At 32.5% G+C, this 22,313-nt stretch overlaps 1 protein-coding gene across 2 annotated transcripts in view; it reads left to right on the top strand.

Moving 5' to 3' along the window:
* rai14 (retinoic acid induced 14) overlaps nucleotides 1-22,313 on the top strand; it is a 67,777-nt gene that overhangs the window by 40,622 nt on the left and 4,842 nt on the right. For both annotated transcript variants that reach the window (XM_061966478.2, XM_061966476.1), the window contains exons 6-19: nucleotides 2,111-2,175; nucleotides 2,260-2,317; nucleotides 3,744-3,814; nucleotides 4,942-5,048; nucleotides 5,106-5,287; nucleotides 8,428-8,453; nucleotides 10,543-10,629; nucleotides 10,782-10,844; nucleotides 17,305-17,400; nucleotides 17,736-17,831; nucleotides 19,759-20,346; nucleotides 20,411-20,871; nucleotides 20,943-21,105; nucleotides 21,755-21,922. In XM_061966478.2, the coding sequence (XP_061822462.1) occupies nucleotides 2,111-2,175; nucleotides 2,260-2,317; nucleotides 3,744-3,814; nucleotides 4,942-5,048; nucleotides 5,106-5,287; nucleotides 8,428-8,453; nucleotides 10,543-10,629; nucleotides 10,782-10,844; nucleotides 17,305-17,400; nucleotides 17,736-17,831; nucleotides 19,759-20,346; nucleotides 20,411-20,871; nucleotides 20,943-21,105; nucleotides 21,755-21,922 (2,231 nt within the window). The remainder of the gene's footprint in view (nucleotides 1-2,110; nucleotides 2,176-2,259; nucleotides 2,318-3,743; nucleotides 3,815-4,941; nucleotides 5,049-5,105; nucleotides 5,288-8,427; nucleotides 8,454-10,542; nucleotides 10,630-10,781; nucleotides 10,845-17,304; nucleotides 17,401-17,735; nucleotides 17,832-19,758; nucleotides 20,347-20,410; nucleotides 20,872-20,942; nucleotides 21,106-21,754; nucleotides 21,923-22,313) is intronic.

Here is a 22,313-nt window from a genome sequence, read left to right as displayed (position 1 = left end):
GCATCGCTCTCAGCACCTCACACCTCCCCTCTCAATAGAATTAACTGAGCAAAGTGAGCCCTCTTTTCACTCATTCAATCTTTGTCGTAATGAACGCATGAATAAAGATCTCAGCGTCGGTGGTGGGCAAAATGGGGTGAATTTTAGTGATATTACAGAGATGAAAGGGACAAGCGGTAAAAAAATGGATGGAAAAAAGACTGTTTTAGTAACACTCTTAATGTGTGACTCAACTGAGAGAGTTGGGTCAAAGATAATACCGAGATTCTTTACCGAGTCGCTTTGTGTAATTGTTTTGTTGTCAAATGTTTAGGTGGTATTATTAAATAGGTGTATAATTGTTTTGTTGTCAAATGTTAAGGTGGTATTATTAAATAAGTGTATAATTGTTTTGTTGTCAAATGTTTAGGTGGTATTAATAAATAAGTGTGTAATATGTTGTCAAATGTTTAGGTGGTATTATTAAATAGGTGTGTAATTGTTTGGTTGTCAAATGTTAAGGTGGTGTTATCAAATAAGTGTATACATGTTTTGTTTTCGAATGTTAAGGTGGTATTATTAGATAAGCGTACAACTGTTTGGTTGTCAAATGTTAAAGTGGTATTATTAAATAAGTGTAATTGTTTTGTTGTCAAATGTTAAGGTAGTAATATTAAATAAGTGTATAATGGTTTTGTTGTCAAATGTTAAGGTGGTATTATTAAATAAGTGTATAATTGTTTGGTTGTCAAATGTTAGTAGTATTATTAAATAAGTGTATAATTGTTTGGTTGTCAAATGTTAAAGTGGTATTATTAAATAAGTGTGTACGAGGTTGTCAAATGTTTAGGTGGTATTATTAAATAGGTGTGTAATTGTTTGGTTGTCAAATGTTAAGGTGGTGTTATTAAATAAGTGTATACATGTTTTGTTTTTGAATGTTAAGGTGGTATTATTTAATAGGTGTATAATTGTTTTGTTGTCAAATGTTAAAGTAGTATTATCAAATAGACGTGTAATTGGTTGTCAAATGTTAAGGTGGTATTATTAAATAAGTGTATAATTGTTTGGTTGTCAAATGTTAAGGTGGTATTATTAAATAGGTGTGTTATTTTTTTGTTGTCAACTGTTAAGGTGGTATGAATAAATACGTGTATAATTGTTTTGTTGTCAAATGTTAAGGTGGTGTTATTAAATACGTGTGTAATTGTTTTGTTGTCAAATGTTAAGGTGGTATTATTAAATAAGTGTATAATAGTTTTGTTGTCAAATGTTAAGGTGGTATAATTAAATAAGTATGTAATTGTTAGGTTGTCAAATGTTAAGGTGGTATAATTAAATAAGTATGAAATTGTTTTGTTGTCAAATGTTAAGGTGGTATTATTAAATAAGGGTATAATTGTTTGGTTGTCAAATGTTAAGGTGGTATTAATAAATAGGTGTGTTATTGTTTTGTTGTCAACTGTTAAGGTGGTATTATTAAATACGTGTATAATTGTTTTGTTGTCAAATGTTAAGGTGGTATTATTAAATAAGTGTATACATGTTTTGTTTTCGAATGTTAAAGTGGTATTATTAAATAAGTGTGTACTAGGTTGTCAAATGTTAAGGTGGTATAATTAAATAAGTATGTAATTGTTAGGTTGTCAAATGTTAAGGTGGTATTAAATAAGTGTATAATTGTTTTGTTGTCAAATGTTAAGGTGGTATTATTAAATAAGGGTATAATTGTTTGGTTGTCAAATGTTAAGGTGGTATTAATAAATAGGTGTGTTATTGTTTTGTTGTCAACTGTTAAGGTGGTATTATTAAATAAGTGTATAATTGTTTTGTTGTCAAATGTTAAAGTGCTATTATTAAATAAGTGTATAATTGTTTTGTTGTCAAATGTTAAGGTGGTATTGTTAAATAAGTGTATAATTGTTAGGTTGTCAAATGTTAAGATGGTATTATTAAATAAGTGTATAATTGTTTTGTTGTCAAATGTTAAGGTGGTATTATTAGATACGGGTATAATTGTTTGGTTGTCAAATGTTAAGGTTAAGATCAGACCAGAGTAAATGTAGTCCATTTGCATCTCCGTTGGCTCCTTCAAAGGTAACAAGACTTTCTCCTCATGATGTATGTCCAGGTGTGAGTCCTTTACACCTGGCAGCCAAGAACAATCATGTGGAGTGCTGCAGGAAGCTCCTTCAGGTGACACCTTCAAGTCTGCTGTTAAATGTGAGAGTTTAATGTTTGCAAACACTTTTGCTTTCACTTTGACTCATCCTCATGCAGAACAAATGTCCTGTGGACGCACTTGACGGCTCGGGAAGGACAGCTTTGCATCACGCTGGTAAGTCTTATTATTTGTAGTTTTTGGTGTTTATTTACTTCAATCTAATTTATTTCCTTTAGGATTAGTGTTGAATGTTGTAAAACATCCTTTAGATGAATTCTATGCAAAAAATACATCAATACCTGCTTTTTAATATATGTATTATTATTATTATTATTATTATATATGTAATTATTGTCTACTTTCTTTCATTCCAGCTCTAAACAGGAACATAACATATGTATTATTATTATTATTAGTATTATTTGTATTATTACTTTTATTATTATTATTATTATTATTATTTGTATTATTATTATTATTATTATTATTATACAAGTATATTGTCTTATTTCTTTTATTCCAGCTCTTAACAGTAACATAAAATATGTATTATTTTTATTATGTATGTAATTATTGTCTACTTTCTTTTATTCCAGCTCTTAACAGGAACATAACATATGTATTATTATTATTATTATATATGTAATTATTGTCTACTTTCTTTTATTCCAGCTCTTAACAGGAACATAACATATGTATTATTATTATAATTATATATGTAATTATTGTCTACTTTCTTTTATTCCAGCTCTTAAAAGGAACATAAAATATGTATTATTATTATTATAATTATATATGTAATTATTGTCTACTTTCCTTTATTCCAGCTCTTAACAGGACATAACATATGTATTATTATCATTTATATGAAATTATTTTCTACTTTCTTTCATTCCAGCTCTAAATAGGAACATAACATAGGTATTATTATTATTATTATTATTATTATTATTATTATTATTATTATTATTATACATGTAATTATTGGCTAATTTATTTTATTCCAGCTCTTAACAGGAACATAACATATGTACTATTATTAATATTTAAATTTAATTATTGTCCACTTTCTTTCATTCCAGCTCTAAATAGAAACACAACATATGTATAATTATTATTTATATGTAATTATTGTCTACTTTCTTTTATTCCAGCTCTAAACTAGAACATAACATGTATTATTATCATGTATATGTAATTATTGTCTTCTTTTTTTCATTCCAGCTCTAAACAGGAACATAACATATGTATTATTATTACTATTTATATTTAATTATTGTCTACTCTTTTTTTATTCCAGCTCTAAACAGGAACATAACATATGTATTATTATTATTATAATTATTATATATGTAATTATTGTTTACTTTCTTTCATTCCAGCTCTAAACAGGAACATAACATTGGTATTATTATTATATATGTAATTATTGTCTACTTTCTTTTATTCCAGCTCTAAACAGGAACATAACATATGTATTATTATTATTACATATGTAATTATTGTTTACTTTCTTTCATTCCAGCTCTTAACAGGAACATAACATATGTATTATTATTAATATTTATATATAATTATTGTCTCCTTTCTTTCATTCCAGCTCTTGGTGGGAAGATCCAGACCGTCCATTTTCTTTGTGAGCTGAAAAGTCCTGTTAACCTTAAAGATTCTGTACGTACTTAATTTGTTCCTTCTCTTTCTGCTGAGTAACATTAGTACATGACCGCACCCGTGTACTACTACTACTACTACTACTCTTTGTAGTACAGTGTGTACACAGTATATGTACTACTACTACTGAATGGAGTACACCATGTACACAGTATGCATACTACTACTACTACTATGGGGGGCAGCATGTACTGTGAGAACTGCATTGTCTAGCCGCAGACATGTGGTCTCCCTTCCAGTGGCGACCAAATGTCTGCGGTGGTCTCCACTACATTTAGATGTTGTATCACATTTAGATGTGCGATACAACATCTAAATGTCCTCCAATAAACACGCAATTTCTTCTATTTTACTAAAGTCATTTACCAAAGGTAAACATGGTAGGCTGTAGGCATCTACACAACAGCTAAGCACACAATAGCGCACAAGCTAGACATAGGTAATAATCATTGAACAATAAAATGTGATATTTGTCAATATATATAAACAAGTATTAAATAATTGTAGTTGCATATTACTTACACATACAAAGTTTCCAAGACATATTAGAAAGTATCCAGTAACAAACGTGTCTGTATCATTAATTTACTGTCATAATCCTAACTTAATAAATGATTTTGACCACAAAGGTGTTACAAAAGAACAACAGTTATCACTCCACTTCAACTCAAAGATAGAATAAGTCCATTCTAGATGGTTAATAATAAATATGTTAGTGTTTTTCATAACTACCATTGTTCTCTGTTTGACTCATTTCATTTGATCAAACCTTTTCTAACATTCCACACTACTGAATAATACAAATATGTATGATTGCTGCTCGTATCGGACCATTATCAGTATCGGCCAATATTAGAGGCTTTGTTATGAAAAGATTTGAATGGAGTTTAACTTGAGCTTGAAGAGTTAGTTACTGATCCAGTTTAGAACTTGTCAAGTCCTCTCAGCCTATCCCAGTCAGACCTTTGTTTCAGGTTAAAGGTCACGTGTGAGGTTAGCTGAACATGAAATATCCCTGCAGCTGCGATACATGACACCATCCCATCCTAACTGTGGTGCTTCTTCACGCGTGTGTGTGATTTCTCTCGGCACACAGCAATTGAACCTCCCACTGTTTTCTCCCACAGGACGGCCACGCCCCCCTGCTCCTGGCAGCCGCACACGGCCATGCTGAGGTGTGCAGCGTTCTGCTGGACCGTGGCGCTGACATGGGCACTTGTGACAAGAGCGGCAGGTAGGCAGCCAACATGGACGCCACAAGGAGCACAGAGTGAACAACAACATGTTGCAGGACCGCCATGATGCTCGCCGCAGAGTCCAACGCTGTGTCTGTCATCCAAGTTCTGGTCCAGCGAGGAGCGACCCTCTCCGCAGTGGACGCTCAAGGCCACGACGTAGCGCATTATGCTAACGTGTCCGCTAGCTGTGAGGTCAAAGCTGCACTCAGTGCTGCTCGCACGCAACAACTGTCTGGTGAGACAAACACAAGACTCAATATCAATCATAATCATCATAATGAAGAATCAATACAATTATAATCATCATAATGTAGAATCAATATAATCATAATAAAGAATCATGATCATCATAAAGAATCAATACAATCATAATAAAGAATAGATACAATCATAATCATCATAATGTATAATCAATATCAATCATAATAAAGAATAGATACAATCATAATCATCATAATGTATAATCAATATCAATCATAATCATAATAATCATGATGAAGAATGAATTAAATCATAATTATGATAAATAATCAATATAATCATAATCATCATAATAAAGAATCAATGTAATCATAATCATCCTAATGAATGATCAATACAATCATAATCTTTAATGAAGAATCAATACAATCATGATCATCATAATAAAGAATCAATACAATCACAATCATTATAATGAAGAATCAATACAATCATAATCATCTTAATGAAGAATCAATACAATCATAATCATAATCTTCATAATGAAGAATCAATACAATCATAATCATCATAATAGAGAATCAATACAATCATAATATTCCTAATGAATAATCAATATAATCATATTCATCATAATGAAGAATCAATAAAATCATAATCATAATGAAGAATCAATATAATCATAAATGTCTTAATGAAGAATAATCAATACAATCATAATCATAGTGAAGAATCGCTACAATTACAATCATAATGATGAATCAATACAATCATAATCATAATGAAGAATCAATAAAATTATGATCATCATAATGAAGAATCAATACAATCATAACATCATAATAAAGAATCAATACAATCATAATCATCATAAAAATTAATCAATACAATGATAATCATCATAATGAAGAATCAATACAATTATTGTCATCATAATAAATAATCAATACAATGATCAGCATCATAATGAAGAATCAATACCATCATAATCATCAATCAAAGTTTATTTATATAGCCCTAAATCACAAGTGTCTCAAAGGGCTGCACAAGCCACAACGACATTCTCGGCTCATCATAATGAAGAATCAATAAAATCATAATCATCATAATAAAGAATCAATACAATCATGATCATCATAATGAAAAATTAATATAATCATAATCATAATATTCATAATGAAGAATCAATACAATCATAATCATCATAATAAAGTCTCATAATAATCATAATAAAGAATCAATATGATAATCATCTTAATGAAGAATCAATAAAATCTTAATCATAATGAAGAATTAATATAATCATAATCATCATAATGAAGAGACAATACAATCATAATCATCATAATGTAGAATCAATACAATCATAATCATCATAATAAAGAATCAATACAATCATAATCATCATAATAAAGAATCAATATAATCATAAACATATAGATATAATCAATATTATCTTAATCATCATAATGAAGAATCAATCAAATCAAAAATCATAAGCATCATAATGAAGAATCAATACAATCATAATCGTCATAATAAATAATCATTACATTCATAATCATCATAATGGAGAATCAATACAATCATAATAATCATAATAAAGAATCAATACAATCATACTAAAGATTAATACAATCATAATCATCATAATAAAGAATCAATATTATCTTAATCATCATGATGAAGAATCAATAAAATCAAAATCATAATCATCATAATGAAGAATCAATACAATCATAATCATCATAATAAAGAATCATTACAATCATAATCATCATAATAAAGAATCATTACAATCATAATCATCATAATGGAGAATCAATACAATCATAATAATCATAATAAAGAATCAATACAATCATAATCATCATAATAAAGAACCAATATAACCATAATGATTATAATAAAGAATCAATATAATCATAATCATCATAATAAAGAATCAATACAATCATAATCATCATAATAAAGAATCAATATTATCATGATCATCATAATGAAGAATCAATACACTCATAATCATAATCACAATAATATTAATGAAGATTCAATACAATCATAATCATCATAATAAAGAATCACTATAATAATGATCATCATAATGGAGATGTATGCCAGTGTTGCGCAATAGCTCATTTTGAGTGATTACAGCCAACGCTGACCCCTGCTGGAGATACTCTGTCATTACTTAGGATGTTTCAATCAGTGTATGATTTATTATATTTTCGGGATTGAAAACTCCACAAACACACTCTAGTGTTTTCACTAACGACCAACGATTTGAAATGATTTTTTTCTTTGGATTAAAAACACGATTTGCAAACTATTATTTGCAAGTATAAAAACTTTTTTTTTTTTAAATATAAAAAAAAACAATTCTCAGGTATTGAAACCATTTTCTTAAATTATGAAAATGATTGGCAAGTATGAAAACAATTATTTGCAAGTAAAAAAAACCCTTCTTTTTTCAATTAAATAAACGATTTGCAAGTTCCAAAACATTTTTTTTCAATAAAATAAACGATTTTCAAGTTAAAACTTTTGCCAGTAATATTCCACACTTGCACTCAGACCACCTGTAATTCACACTCTACAAAGACAGATGGTGCTGCTGAGTCGATTTTTTCAAAACATTTTTTTGGACAAAATAATTGATATACTTGCGAATCTGTTTCTTTTTTATTTTAACAAAATCGTTTTTTTTATTTACAGAAAATAATTTTTACTTGCGAATTTGTTGGGTGTGAGTAAAAACATGTTTGTGTGTTTGTGGAGCTTTGGCAGTAATTCCACTCCATAATAGTTCTTATTAATAATTTATGTTATTGTTATTTATTAGTATACCAACAATTATTATTAGCATTGGTATTATTATTGAATGACAATATACATTATTAGTCGTTAGTCATTGATAATTAGTGTTGTTGTTATTGAATGACAATATTCATAATTAGTAATTAGTCATTGATAATTAGTATTGTTAATAATTAATGACAATATTAATAGGAAATATTAGTAATTAGTCATTGATAATTAGTATTGTTATTAATGAATGACAATATTCATAGGCAATATTAGTAATTAGTCATTGACATTTAGTGTTGTTATTAATGAATGACAATATTCATAGGCAATATTAGTAATTATTTTCTTGTGTCACATCCTTTGCAGATGTCACGTCTGCCAGAGGTGCTGCGGTAAGAACATGACTTTATTGATGTGCATGTCATCATGTTTATGTTTGTCGTAGTCATTATTAATAATTCATATACATATTAATTTTCATTATGTTTATGTTTGTTGTAGTCAACATTAATATTTAATACACAAATTCATTTTCATCATGTCTATGTTTGTTGTAGTCAGCACTAATAATTAATACACATATTCATTTTCATCATGTTTATGTTTGCCGTAGTCAACACTAATAATTAATACACATATTAATTTTCATTATTATTATGATTGTTGTAGTCAACATTGATAATTAATACATATTCATTTTCATCACGTTTATGTTTGTTGTCGTCAACATTAATAATTAATATATATATTAATTTTCCTCATGTTTATGTTTGTTGTAGTCAACATTAATAATAATACATATTCATTTTTATCATGTTTATGTTTGTTGTAGTCAACATTATTAATTCATACACATATTAATTTTCATTATGTTTATGATTGTTGTAGTCAACATTGATAATTAATACACATATTCATTTTCATCATGTTTGTTTGTTGTAGTCAACATTAATCATTCATACACATATTCAACATATAGAATTCAAAGTTGATTATTAGTTAGTCCCTCCAGGATTTTACAAGCTTGTCTTAGACTGTTGCGGACTAAACGGGCCTGAATTTGAAGCAGCTTCTTCAGAAAGGTGCAGCAAATAATCAGCAGCAGTTAATATTAACATTATTATTAGCATTTGTTATTTGCATTTGTTATTAGCATTTGTTATTAGCATATCTGATTAGCATTTCCTCTTAGCATTAATTAATAACATTTTTATGAGCATTTCTTCTTAGCGTTTCTTACCAGCATTTATTATTAAAAATCTTAATGAGCATTTTTAATGGGCATTTCTTACTAGCATTTCTTATTAGCATTTCCTATAAAAACTTTTTTTTCAGCATTTCTTATTAGCAATTCTTATTAGCATTTCTTATCAGCTTTTATTATTAGAATTTATTTTTAGCATTTCTTATTACCATTACTTTTTAGCCTTTTTTACTAGCATTTCTAATGAACAATTCTTATAAGCATTTATAATTACCATTGCTTATTACCATTTATTATTAGCATTTGTTATCATTATGTATTATTAGTATTTCATATTCGTATTTCTTATTAGCATATAGTATTATTATTAGCATGCTTATTAACATTTCTTATTAGCATTTCTTATTAACATTTATTATCAGCATTTATTATTAGCGTTTCATATTAGCATTTGTTATTAGCATTTATTATTAACATTTCTTATTAGCATTTCATATTATAATTTCTTATTAGCATTTCTTATTCGCATGAGTGTAATTAGTTGGAGGTACAAAAGGGGAGAGAAAATATTCTTGTCATTTGTTATTAGCAATTCTTATTAGCTTTTATTATTTTTTTTTTTTTTCTAATGAACAATTTTTATTAGCATTTCCAATTAACAATTCTTATTAGCATTTCCAATTAACAATTCTTATTAGCATTTCTTATTAGCATTTATAATGACCATTTCTTATTAACATTTATTATTAGCATTTGTTATTAGCATTTCATATTAGCATTTCTTATTAACGTTTTTCCATCAGCATATATATATTATTAACATTTCTTATTAGCATTTCATATTAGCATTTCTTGTTAACGTTTATTATCAGCATTTTGTATTAACATTTCATATTAGCATTTATTATTAGTATGAGTGGAATTAGTTGAAGGTACAAAAGAGAAGAGATAATATTCTTGCCTGCATGTTTCGCATGGCACTTTGACATTTGTTGTTTGAATGTAGAGTGCAGAACAAATCAAATATATTATTGTTATTAATACCAGTGAGTAGTTATTGCACCTGTGTGAGTGCAGCTTTACAGATGCCATGTTGGACTGTGCACATGTTATCAGAGGAGCAAATATGCAAGGAATGTTTCTGAGATGATGACTCCATGTTTTCACCATTTTCCTCAATGATTGAATGTCCTTCAACTCGCTGCCACTCAACTAGCTTCTCTCTTGGCTCCTTCACCCCCCCCCCCCCCCCCCCCCCCCCCCTTCACCCCCTATAGCATGATGCAGTAGCTCTGCCAGGTGAGGAGCAGGTGTCAACTCCTAAAAAACGCAAAGCACCGCCACCTCCCATGAGTACACTGCAGGTAGTGTATGTGCATGTCGTGTGTGTGTGTGTGCGTGTGTGTCACTGCAGGTAGTGTATGTGCATGTCGTGTGTGTGTGTGTCATGTGCTCTGTGCTATTAATATTTAGCAGCTGAAATATTATCATATCATCATATCACTTCGTCCCACAGAAGTCTGCTCCTTCTTCTCCTTGCGTCTCGTCCAACAACAGCGACAAGAGGTCCAACTGTAAGGTCAGCAAAGGTCACACTGCACCGTCAAGGGCCACCATTCCACCATACAGCTATTATTATTATTGCACATGGTCATATATTATATTGTAGATTATTACTGCATCTTATCATATATTATTATACATGTTCTATTACATTTCATTATTCAGTATTTGTATGTAAGGCCCTTATTTTTATGTACATTGTGACATATTGTGTTGTTTTGGAATATTGCATATAGACATAAATATACAGCACATATATATATATGTTTAATGTGTGTGTGTGTATATATATATATATATATATATATATATATATATATATATATATATATATATATATATATATATATATATATATATTTATATATATATATATATATATATTTTATATAATATAATATAATATAAATATATATATATATATATATATATATATATATATTTATATATATATTAGAGATGCGCGGTTTGCGGACACAACCGCGGAGTCCGCGGATTATCCGCGGATCGGGCGGATGAAATTAAAAAAAATAAGATTTTATCCGCTCGCGGGTCGGGTCGGGCGGATTAATTAGATTTTTTTTTTTTTTTTTTTTTTTTTTTTTTTTTTTTGCGGGTGGCAGTTAAACCAATTGGGAAATATATATACATAGTTAAATGTTGTTACCCACATACGAAAAACGAACAGGCACCTGCAGCATATGCCACAACAGAAGAAAAAAAAAGAAAAGAGATGGACACTTTTACGGAGCAGAGAAGGGACGCCTCGCCGGGGTCCGGGACCGAGGCCCCTTCCCCCGAGAGGGCCCCACCGGGAGCCGTAGCTGAGGCGATCCGCGAGAAGGGCCCGACGCACGTCCAGGGTCACCGCGCCCACCGCACCGACACCCCGCCTCGTCCGCTTTCGCCGCGGCCGGCGTCACACGCAGCAGGTAAGCAGCTTACCTGCCCGCCACCCCCGTGGCCGGGGGCTCGTAACATGGGTCACTCCGCGCGCTCCGCCCGCGCAGCTTACCTGCTTGCCACCCCTGTTGCCGGGGGCGCGTAACAGGGGTCACTCCACGCGCAGTGCGCTCACGAAAGGGGTGGGGCTCACCCTGGTTGATATAGAGAGCAGGACGGTGGCCATGGAATTTCATTTAAGGTTTGTGATAAACCATCAAACTCATTCGTTAAAAGGACTCTATAGTAATATAAAGCAAAATTTTCTGGACATTATCATGCAAGAAAAGTTTATTTTTGGGATCGCGATCACCGCGTAATGATTTTTAAAGGTTGCATTACATTATTAACTGTCCCATGTGATCAGCCAGTGCGATTGGAAGTCCATGCTCAATTATTGCCTCCGTAAATAAAACTTTGGCATTTATCACATCCAAAGAATCTGTTTGGGCGACGAAAAACGTTGAAAGTTTTCCACTTGTATCGCTAGCAACGGCATTAGACTTGTGTTTTTTTGTCCCAACGTGGTCTTTTACATCGCTAATTCCTCCGTGTCCGATCGAAAAATTTTGTCTGCACAAGGTGCAATTCGCGTAGTTTTCACCCTTTTTTTTTTTTTTAAATTAATATTAGATATATAACAAAGGGCGGATGGCGGGCGGATGCAGTTCTGATCAAACGTTACATCGGGTGGATGGCGGATGGATGACGACTTTCTGACACGGTTGCGGATGAGATAAATTGCCTATTCGCGCATCTCTAATATATATATATATATATATATATATATATATATATATATATATATATATACACACAGCATATATATATACATATACAGTATATATATATATACATATATATATATATATTTATATATACCTTTTCACATACATACATGTACACACATATGTATATACAGTCGTGGGCAAAAGTTTATACAGCACATATATATACAGTAGATATATATATATATATATATATATATATTTAATGTATATATATATAGTCATCTGTAATGTGGTGGCGACTTGTCCAGGGTGTACCCCGCCTTCCGCCCGATTGTAGCTGAGATAGGCTCCTGCGACCCCGAAGGGATTAAACGGTAAAAAATGGATGGATATATAGTCATATATATACACGTACACACATGTATATATAGTCGTGGTCAAAAGTATACATACAATTGTATAGAACATAATGTCATGGCTGTCTTGAGTTCCCAATAATGTCTTCTTTTTTTTTCATTTTATTTTTATTGACATCCAGCATCAGACATTCCTATCCATTACATCATATTCGCATAAATCATATATCTGTTGTCTGCCCTAATTGTCTAAATATTTTTTGTTTATATCCCAAACCATGCCACCCCCCCCCCCCCCAAAAGAAAGAAACAGCAAAAAAAACCAAAGTAATATCTACAAATACATCAATTAAATAAACAAAAAAGAAATAATAATACATTAATAATAATAATAATCAGAAATAAAATAAAAAAATATAAACAGATGCATATATATTAGAGATGCGCGGATAGACAATTATTTCATCCGCAACCGCATCAGAAAGTCGTCAACCATTCGCAATCCACCCGATCTAACATTTGATCAGAACCGCATCCGCCCGCCATCCGCCCTCACCCGCCCGTTGTTATATATCTAATATAGACGATGCAAGGCATTAGTGAGGTTATAAAGCTTTTGCCTGTTAAAGAAAGGAGACTGATCCAATGCAGCACAGACATTCGCGTGCCACGCTGTCACGACCCAGACGCACACCAGTGCGCAATCATATGGGAGCCGCGCTGAGCGCACCTCCAAGCGCGTCTCGCTGCAGGCGACGGCCGGGTATATGGGCCCGACGCTCCAGCGCCATCCATTTTCAGGGCTAGTTGATTCGGCAGGTGGGTTGTTACACACTCCTTAGCGGGTTCCGACGTCCATGGCCACCGTCCTAGCTGCTGTCTATATCAACCAGGGTGAGCCCCACCCCTTTCGTGAGCGCACTGCGCGCGGAGTGACCCCTGTTACGCGCCCCCGGCCACGGGGGTGGCGGGCAGGTAAGCTGCTTACCTGCTGCGCGTGACGCCGGCCGCGGTGAAGGCGGACGAGGCGGGGTGTCGGTGCGGTGGGCGCGGTGGTGACCCTGGACGTGCGTCGGGCCCTTCTCGCGGATCGCCTCAGCTACGGCTCCCGGTGGGGCCCTCTCGGGGGAAGGGGCCTCGGTCCCGGACCCCGGCGAGGCGTCGGGGGCCTTCTCCGCTCCGTAAAAGTGTCCATCTCTTTTTTTTTTTTTCTTCTGTTGTGGCATATGCAGCAGGTGCTTGCTCGTTTTTCGTATGTGGGTAACAACATTTAACTATGTATATATATTTCCGAATTGGTTTAACTGCCACCCGCCTGAATCTATTTAAAATCTAATTTTTTTTTTATTTCAACCGCCAGACCCGACCCGACCCGACCCGCGGATAAAATCTAATTTTTTTAAATTTCATCCGCCCGATCCGCGGATTATCCGCGGACTCCGCAGTTGTGCCTGCAAACCGCGCATCTCTAATATATATACACACACACACACACACACACACACACACATATACAGTATATACATATATATACATACATACATGTATATACATATATATATATACATACATACATATACACATATAGGGAGTAATCCTTTTTTTAAAGCAGTACAATCACTAATTTGAAAAACTAAAGTCAGGCTTATGGGGCGTGACATAGTTGACCCAGTTTTCCCAGTATGAAGTAAATTTCTCCAATTTATAATTAATAAAGGCAGTTATATTCTCCATTTTATATATGTCCATTGTTGTTTCCATCCATTGCTTCAAAGTTGGGCTCTCCTGGGATATCCATTTTCTAGTAATGGTCTTTTTCTCTTTCAATAATTTCTACAACTCTTATTTTTTGTGATAGAGTGATTGGAGCACATACTTTTTGGTCACAAAAACATTCAGGAAGTTTGGTTCTTTTATGACTTTATTATGGGTCTACTGAAAAGGTGACCAAATCTGCTGGGTCAAAAGTATACATACAGCAATGTTAATATTTGGTTACATGTCTCTTGGCAAGTTTCACTGCAATAAGGCACTTTTGGTAGTCATCCACAAGCTTCTGGTTGAATTTTTGACCACTCCTCTTGACAAAATTGGTGCAGTTCAGCTAAATTTGTTGGTTTTCTAACATGGACTTGTTTCTTCAGCATTGTCCACACGTTTAAGTCAGGACTTTGGGAAGGCCATTCTAAAACCTTCATTCTAGCCTGATTTAGCCATTCCTTTACCACTTTTGACGTGTGTTTGGGGTCATTGTCATGTTATACGTTTTCTATCTAAATGGAAAAAATAACTATATTTTTTGTCTAAATGGAAAAAAATATTATATTTTTCTGTCTAAATAGAAAAAAATAATGTGTTTTTTATCTAAATGGGAAAAATAACTATATTTTTCTTTCTAATTTGAAAAAATAATATATTTTTTTGTCTAAATGGAAAAAATGAATATAATTTTCTGTCTAAATAGAAAACATTTATATAATTTTCTGTCAAAATGGAAAAAAAAAAAAAAATTTCTGTCTAAATAGAAAACATCAATATATTTTTCTGTCTAATTGGAAACAATGAATATATTTTTCTGTCTAAATGTAAAAAAATAATATATTTTTCTGTCGAAATGAAAAAAAGGAATATATTTTTCTGTTTAAATAGAAAAAAAGAAAATATTTTTCTGTCTAAATGTAAAAAAAAAGAATGTTTTTCTGTCTAAATGGAAAAAAATATATATTTTTCCGTCTAAATAGAAAACAATTAAATATATTTTTCTGTCTAATTTTAAAAAAGGAATATGTATTTCTGTCTAAATGGAAAAAAAAACTATATTTTTCTTTGTAAATGGAAAAAAGAATATATTTTTTTGTCTAAATAGAAAAAATAAAATAACTTTTTCTGTCTAAATGGAAAAAAGGAATATACTTTTCCGTCTAAACAGAAAAAATGTATATAATTTTCTGTCTGAATGGAAAAAAATAATATATTTTTCTGTCTAAATGGAAAAAAATCAATATATCGTTCTGTCTAAATGGAAAAAATCAATATATTTTTCTCTCTAAATGGAAAAAAATAATATATTTTTCTGTGTAAATGAAAAAAAGAAATCCAGTAATTTTTTTGTCTAAATGGAAAAAAACAAAATATTTTTCTGTCTAAATGTTAAAAAGGAATATGTTTGTCTGTCTAAATAGAAAGAAGAATATATTTTTCCGTCCAAATAGAAAATATTTTATATATATTTTTCTGTCTAGATGTAAAAAATTAATGTTATTCTGTCTAAATGGAGAAAAAAATATATATTTTCTGTCTAAATGGAAAAAAGGAATATAATTTTCCGTCTAAATACAAAAAATAAAAAAAATATTTTGTGTAAGTGGAAAAAAATTCTATATTTTTCTGTCTAAATAGAAAAAAAATAATTATATTTTTCTGTCTAAATGAAAAAAATGAATATGTTTTTCTGTCTAAATGGAGAAAAAAACTATTTTTCTGTCGAAATGGAAAAAAGGAATATAAGTTTTCGTCTGAATAGAAAAAATGAATAAAATATTCTGTTTAAGTGGAAAAAATGTCTATATTTTTCTGTCTAAATAGAAAAAAAACATTATATTTTTCTGTTGAAATGGAAAAAAGGAAAACAATTTTCTGTCTAAACGGAAAAAATAACTATATTTTTCTTTCTGTTTGGAAAAAATAATATATTTTTTGTCTAAATGGAAAAAATGAATATAATTTTCCGTCTGAATAGAAAAAAATAATATAATTTTCTGTCAAAATGGAAAAAAGGAATATATTTTTCTGTCTGAATGTAAACAAATAATATATTTTTCTGTCATCGTAATGAAAAAAAAAGAATATGTTTTTCTGTCTAAATGAAAAAAATTAATATTTTTTCCCGTCGAAATAGAAAACAGTTACATATATTTTCTGTCTAAATGTAAAAAATGAATATGTTTTTCTGTGTAAATGGAAAAAATAACTATATATTTCTTTCTAGATGGAATAAATTATATATTTTTCTATCTGAATAGAAAAAATTAAATATATTTTTCTGTCTAAATGGAAAAAAGTAATATCATTTTCCGTCTAAATAGAAAACATTAACATTATTTTCTGTTTAAGTGGAAAAAATGAATATAATTTTCTGTTTAAGTGGAGAAAATTTATATATATTTATGTCTAAATAGAAAAAAACAAATTATATTTTTCTGTCTAAATGGAAAAAAGGAATATCATTTTCTGTCTAAATGGAAAAAAGGAATATATTTTTCTGTCTAAACGTAAAAAAAATAATATATTTTTCTGTCTAAATGGAAAACAGGAATACACTTAGTAAGAAAAGATGTACTTGATTATTTCCAGGCCGTATAAAATGAAGTGGGCTTGAGTGTGACACACATGACGTAAGTGATTATGATTCCCCTTTTCACCGCCCCCTCCCACTCTCCCTTTAAAGGAGGACGAAGCGGGCGACGAGGACCACAGTAGAATGTTGCAGGAGACGATGGACGAATCGAGGAGCGCGGCAGCTTGTCCTGAATTGGACGTCCAGGTGATGAAAGCAAACGCACCAAGCTGGTTTATATGTAGATGATCAATCATTTGTTTTATTTCAACATTCTTTGTGTTTTCTTGAAGTTGTAACTCGTGTCCATTGTGACGTAACAACCCTATTTCATAATGAAAGATTCATGTTTCGTGCATTTAAAAGCAACTTTTGTCTTGTGAGGCGAGCTTGTTCAGCATTCTTGGAGGTCCAAGCCAGACTTGCATGTCAGGGCTTGTCTTCAGTTTCCTGACTGGCTGCCATGGTCTCACTTCTGCTGTCTTCTCCTGGAAACCTGCAAGATATTCTAACAATGGTACAAATAATCACGTGTATTGCAGGTGGAGCCTGCGCCTTCTTCTGCTCTCGTCTCGGCCCTGCAAGACCACGTCAGCGTGCTCACTTTGGAAAACCAGCAGTTGGCGGCAAAACTCGAGGTAGCGTGACACAGTACTGACTGGAGGACGTTCATACCTTTTTTTTTATTGACTTGTGCATGTAAGACGGGCAAAATATGTTTTAATCAAGAGGAGACTGAGGGCAGCATGAAAAGAGGCCTTTAACACAAAATATATAAAAAATGTACCGCATTTTCCAGACTATAGAGCACACCAGTATATAAGCCAAGTTTTAGAAGAAAAATGTTCAGCATTTATTAGCCGCACCGGACTATAAGTCGCAGATACAGTATACACATTGTGAAATTAGTTATTTACACAGAATTTTTTTAAATTACATACCTTCATTGTTTCCAAACGGTGTCCGTAACAGGGCAGTAAAACGGTGTAACTGAAACAATACAAAAAGAATGCTATTGTAAGTGAATAATACTAACACAGACACTTGTAAACATGTTAGCATATTAGCTAATGCTAACAACGCTAGCTTGATGACATTACCAGTACAAATATGCATGAAAGCATTCCTACAGACATAAATAAATAAATGATAAATGGGTTGTACTTGTATAGCGCTTTTCTACCTTCAAGGTACTCAAAGCGCTTTGACACTACTTCCACATTTACCCATTCACACACACATTCACACACTGATGGAGGGAGCTGCCATGCAAGGCACTAACCAGCACCCATCAGGAGCAAGGGTGAAGTGTCTTGCTCAGGACACAACGGACATGACGAGGTTGGTACTAGGTGGGGATTGAACCAGGGACCATCACACAGAATTGTTTTAGTTACATTGTAAAACTTACAACAGTTGCTTGGAGTGATGAATGAAGAATCCATGAGTATTATTATTATTATTTACATCTTTATTTACACCATTTACATATAGCACCAATTATTTTATTATTATTATTATTATTATTATTACTAAAAATATAATGTTATTATTATTATGTTTTGTCGTTATTATTATTATTATTATTATTATTATTATTATTATCATTTTTACTATTACAATAATAATAATTATTATTATTATGAATGCCATTGTTATAATTATTAATATTACCATTATTATTACTAATATTATTGTTATTATTATTACTAATATTATTGTTGTTATTGTTATTTCTACTATTACTATTAATACTGTTATTTTATTAATGTTATTAGTATTACCGCTACTAGTATTATTGTTGTTATTGTTATTTCTACTATTACTATTAATACTGTTATTTTATTAAAGTTATTATTATTACCGCTACTAGTATTATTATTATTACTACTATTATTATTATTATTATCATCATTATTATTATTATTATTATAATTACTGTGATTATTACTAATATTGTTATTATTATTACTAATATTATTGTTGTTATTGTTATTACTATTATTTCTATTGATACTATTCTTATTTTATTGATTTTTTTATTATCATTACTGTTACCACTACTAATATTATTATTGGTACCATTATTATCAGTGTTAATATTAATAATATAATTATTACTATTATTATTATTATTATTAATATTATTGTTAGTATTGTTGTTATTATTATTATTTGTGTTATTATTATTATTATTACTATTCACATCTGTATTGACACCAATTACATATAGCACCGATTACTATTATTAATATTATTATGTTTTATTATTATTACTACTATTATTATTACTATTTTAATTATAATTAGTATTGCTATTACTAATATTGCTATTATTATTATTATTATTCTATTGTTATTACTATTAATAATACCAATATTATTATTACTCAGTAGTTTTATTATCACAAGTATTATTATTAATGTTATTAATTTTATTACAAGTATTATTATTATTATTATTACTACTATTATTATTATTATTATTATTATTACTATACGCAGAGTAGGTGGATGAAGACCCTTTCTGGAGGACAATAGTTCAGCGGTGCTTCTTGTTCACAGACACTTTGGTCCCTGCAAGGAAGCGAGCAGCTGAAGGACAGCAGCCGTCCTCACAGCAGGATTTCCAACTCCTCCGTCCATTCCACGCGGGACCACGCAGAGCTCGCCGCAATGGTTCCGCCGGAGGACGACGGGATGAGGAAGAGCCGTGAGGAGATCCGGCTGCTAAGACAGACGCTGGACAGGGTCCAAGCCGAGCTGATGGAGAGCAGAGAGGAGAACTTCCGGCTTCAGGCTCAGCTGAGAGTTGGAGAGGAGGACGACAGAAGGAGCAAAGGAAAGGAGGTGGAGTTGCTGGAGAGCTTGGCGGAGCTTCAGGCCAAGCTGAGCGACACACAGAAGAGATACCACCATGCTGTGGAGGAGCTGAGAAGTCATGCGGAAGGAGCCGGAACGTCCTCGCTGGAGCAGGAAGTCCTACATCTGAAGGCACAGCTGCTCCGTGAGCAGCAGGATGCCGCTCAGCGTGTCGGAGAGCTGGAGGGGGAGCTGAAGAAGGCGGAGGAGCAGAGACGGGCGTTTGAGGAGCAAGAGCAGAGGATGGAGGAGACGTACAAGGAGGCGCAGGAGGAGATCAGCCTGCTGCAGGTAAGGAACTCTCACTCTCCGCTTACATGAGCGCAACATCCACGCTTCTTGCTGTCTCGGCTAGGAAGCCCTGCGAGGAACCGTCCCTGTGGAGGCGGCCGCCAAGGACTTCCAGGACATGAAGACGGAGCTCAACCAGGTCATTTGTGGCCTCCAGCGCCGCCTGGTGGAGCTGTCGCACTCCTACAGCCAAACCAGGGCGCAACTGGGCGCCGCCCACAAGCAGCTGGAGGACGGCGACCGGCCTGCGTCTCCTCCCTCGCAACAGGAGGACCTGGCCGGCAGGCTGGAGGAGCTGCAGACGCTGCTGGCGGACACGCAGGACAAGCACGCTGAAGCTCTGGAGGAGATCTCACAGCTGAGGATGGAAGCCGAGGTTCAGGTGCAGAGCTCCGTGTCCCTTGGCGACCACACGCGGGTGATGTCGTCTCTGGGGAACGCCGTCAAGGAGCTGGAGAGCCAATCGGAAGCTCTGAAGGCGCAGCTCCGCCAGAAGACCTTGCAGGTGGACGCTCTGCAGAACAGGTGAGCGAGGGAAGCCAGCGCCCGAAAGGTGTTCTTAGGTGTAAACATGTGTTGTTGTTGTCGTCCTGCAGGTTGGAGGCCGACAAACACTCGGAGGACGTCATCTCCTTGGAGGAGCACAATAAGATTGGAGAGCAGCTTGAGGGCCAAGTGAGCCACCTGACGCAGCTCCTCCAGGAGGCCCTCAGGAAGCAGGATGAGATGGCGCTGGAGGCTGCAGATGCCTGGCAGAAGGTGAGGAGCTGCTTGTTGTTGCAGGAACTGATCAGTGTCAAGTGTGATCCTTATTACTATCATTAGCATTATTATTACTATCATTATTATTATATTTGTATCATTATTATTAATATTATAATGATCATTATTATAATAATAATAATTATTATAATAATCATTATTATTATATTTTTATCATTATTATTAATATTATTATTGTTGTTAGCATTATTATTACTATCATTATTATCATATTTATATCATTATTATTATAATTATGATTATCATTATCATTACTCTCATTATTATTATTATCATTATTATTACTACTATCATTATTATTATCTTTTGTATCATCATTATTATTGTTATTATTATCATCACTATTATTATCATTATTATTACTATCATTATTATTATCTTTTGTATCATCATTATTATTGTTATTATTATCATCACTATTATTATCATTATTATTACTATCATTATTATTATCATTACTATCATCATTATTATTAAACATTTTTTCATTATTATCATTATTTTTACTATCATTATTATTATTTGAATTATTATTAGTATTACTTATATTATTATATAATAATTATTATTTTCACTATTACTGCATGTATGGGTGAGATTGATGTGAGGCGGTTTGTCCAAAAAGGGGCGGGACTACAGAGCGGAGCGTGACGTCCTGCAGGAGCAGCTGACGTCCACTGAGAAGGACAAGCAGAGTTTGAGTGACAGCTTGCGTGCGTCCCAGGATGCAATTCTTCAGCTCAAAGTTGTGGTGGAGAAACATGTGGCCTCTGAGCGTGACAAGAACAAGCGGGTGGGTCACCTCCTCTTTTTCTTCTTCTTCTTCTTCTTCTTCTTCTTCTTAGTATTATTATCCTCCTTCTTCTTCTTCTTCTTCTTCTTCTTCTTCTCCTCATCCTCCTCCTCCATCTTCATCTTCTTCTCATCCTCCTGCTCCTTCATCTTCTTCTTCTTTTTCTCCTTCTTCTTCTTCTTCTTTTTATTTTTCTTCTTCTTCTTCTTCTTCTTCTTCTTCTTCTTCTTCTCATCCTTCTCCTCCATCTCCTCCATCTTCTTCTCCTCCTCCTTCTTCTTCTTCTTCTCATTCTCCTCCTCCATCTTCATCTTCTTCTTCTTTTTCTCGTCTTCCTCCTTCTTCTTCTTCTTCTTCTAATCCTCCATCTTCTTCTTCTACTTCTTCTTCT

This window comes from Nerophis lumbriciformis, linkage group LG11 (genome assembly GCF_033978685.3).
Source record: "Nerophis lumbriciformis linkage group LG11, RoL_Nlum_v2.1, whole genome shotgun sequence".
Classification (NCBI taxonomy): Eukaryota; Metazoa; Chordata; class Actinopteri; order Syngnathiformes; family Syngnathidae; genus Nerophis; species Nerophis lumbriciformis.
The sequence above is the reverse complement of the archived record's forward strand: the minus strand, read 5'-3'. Positions and strand labels throughout refer to the sequence as shown.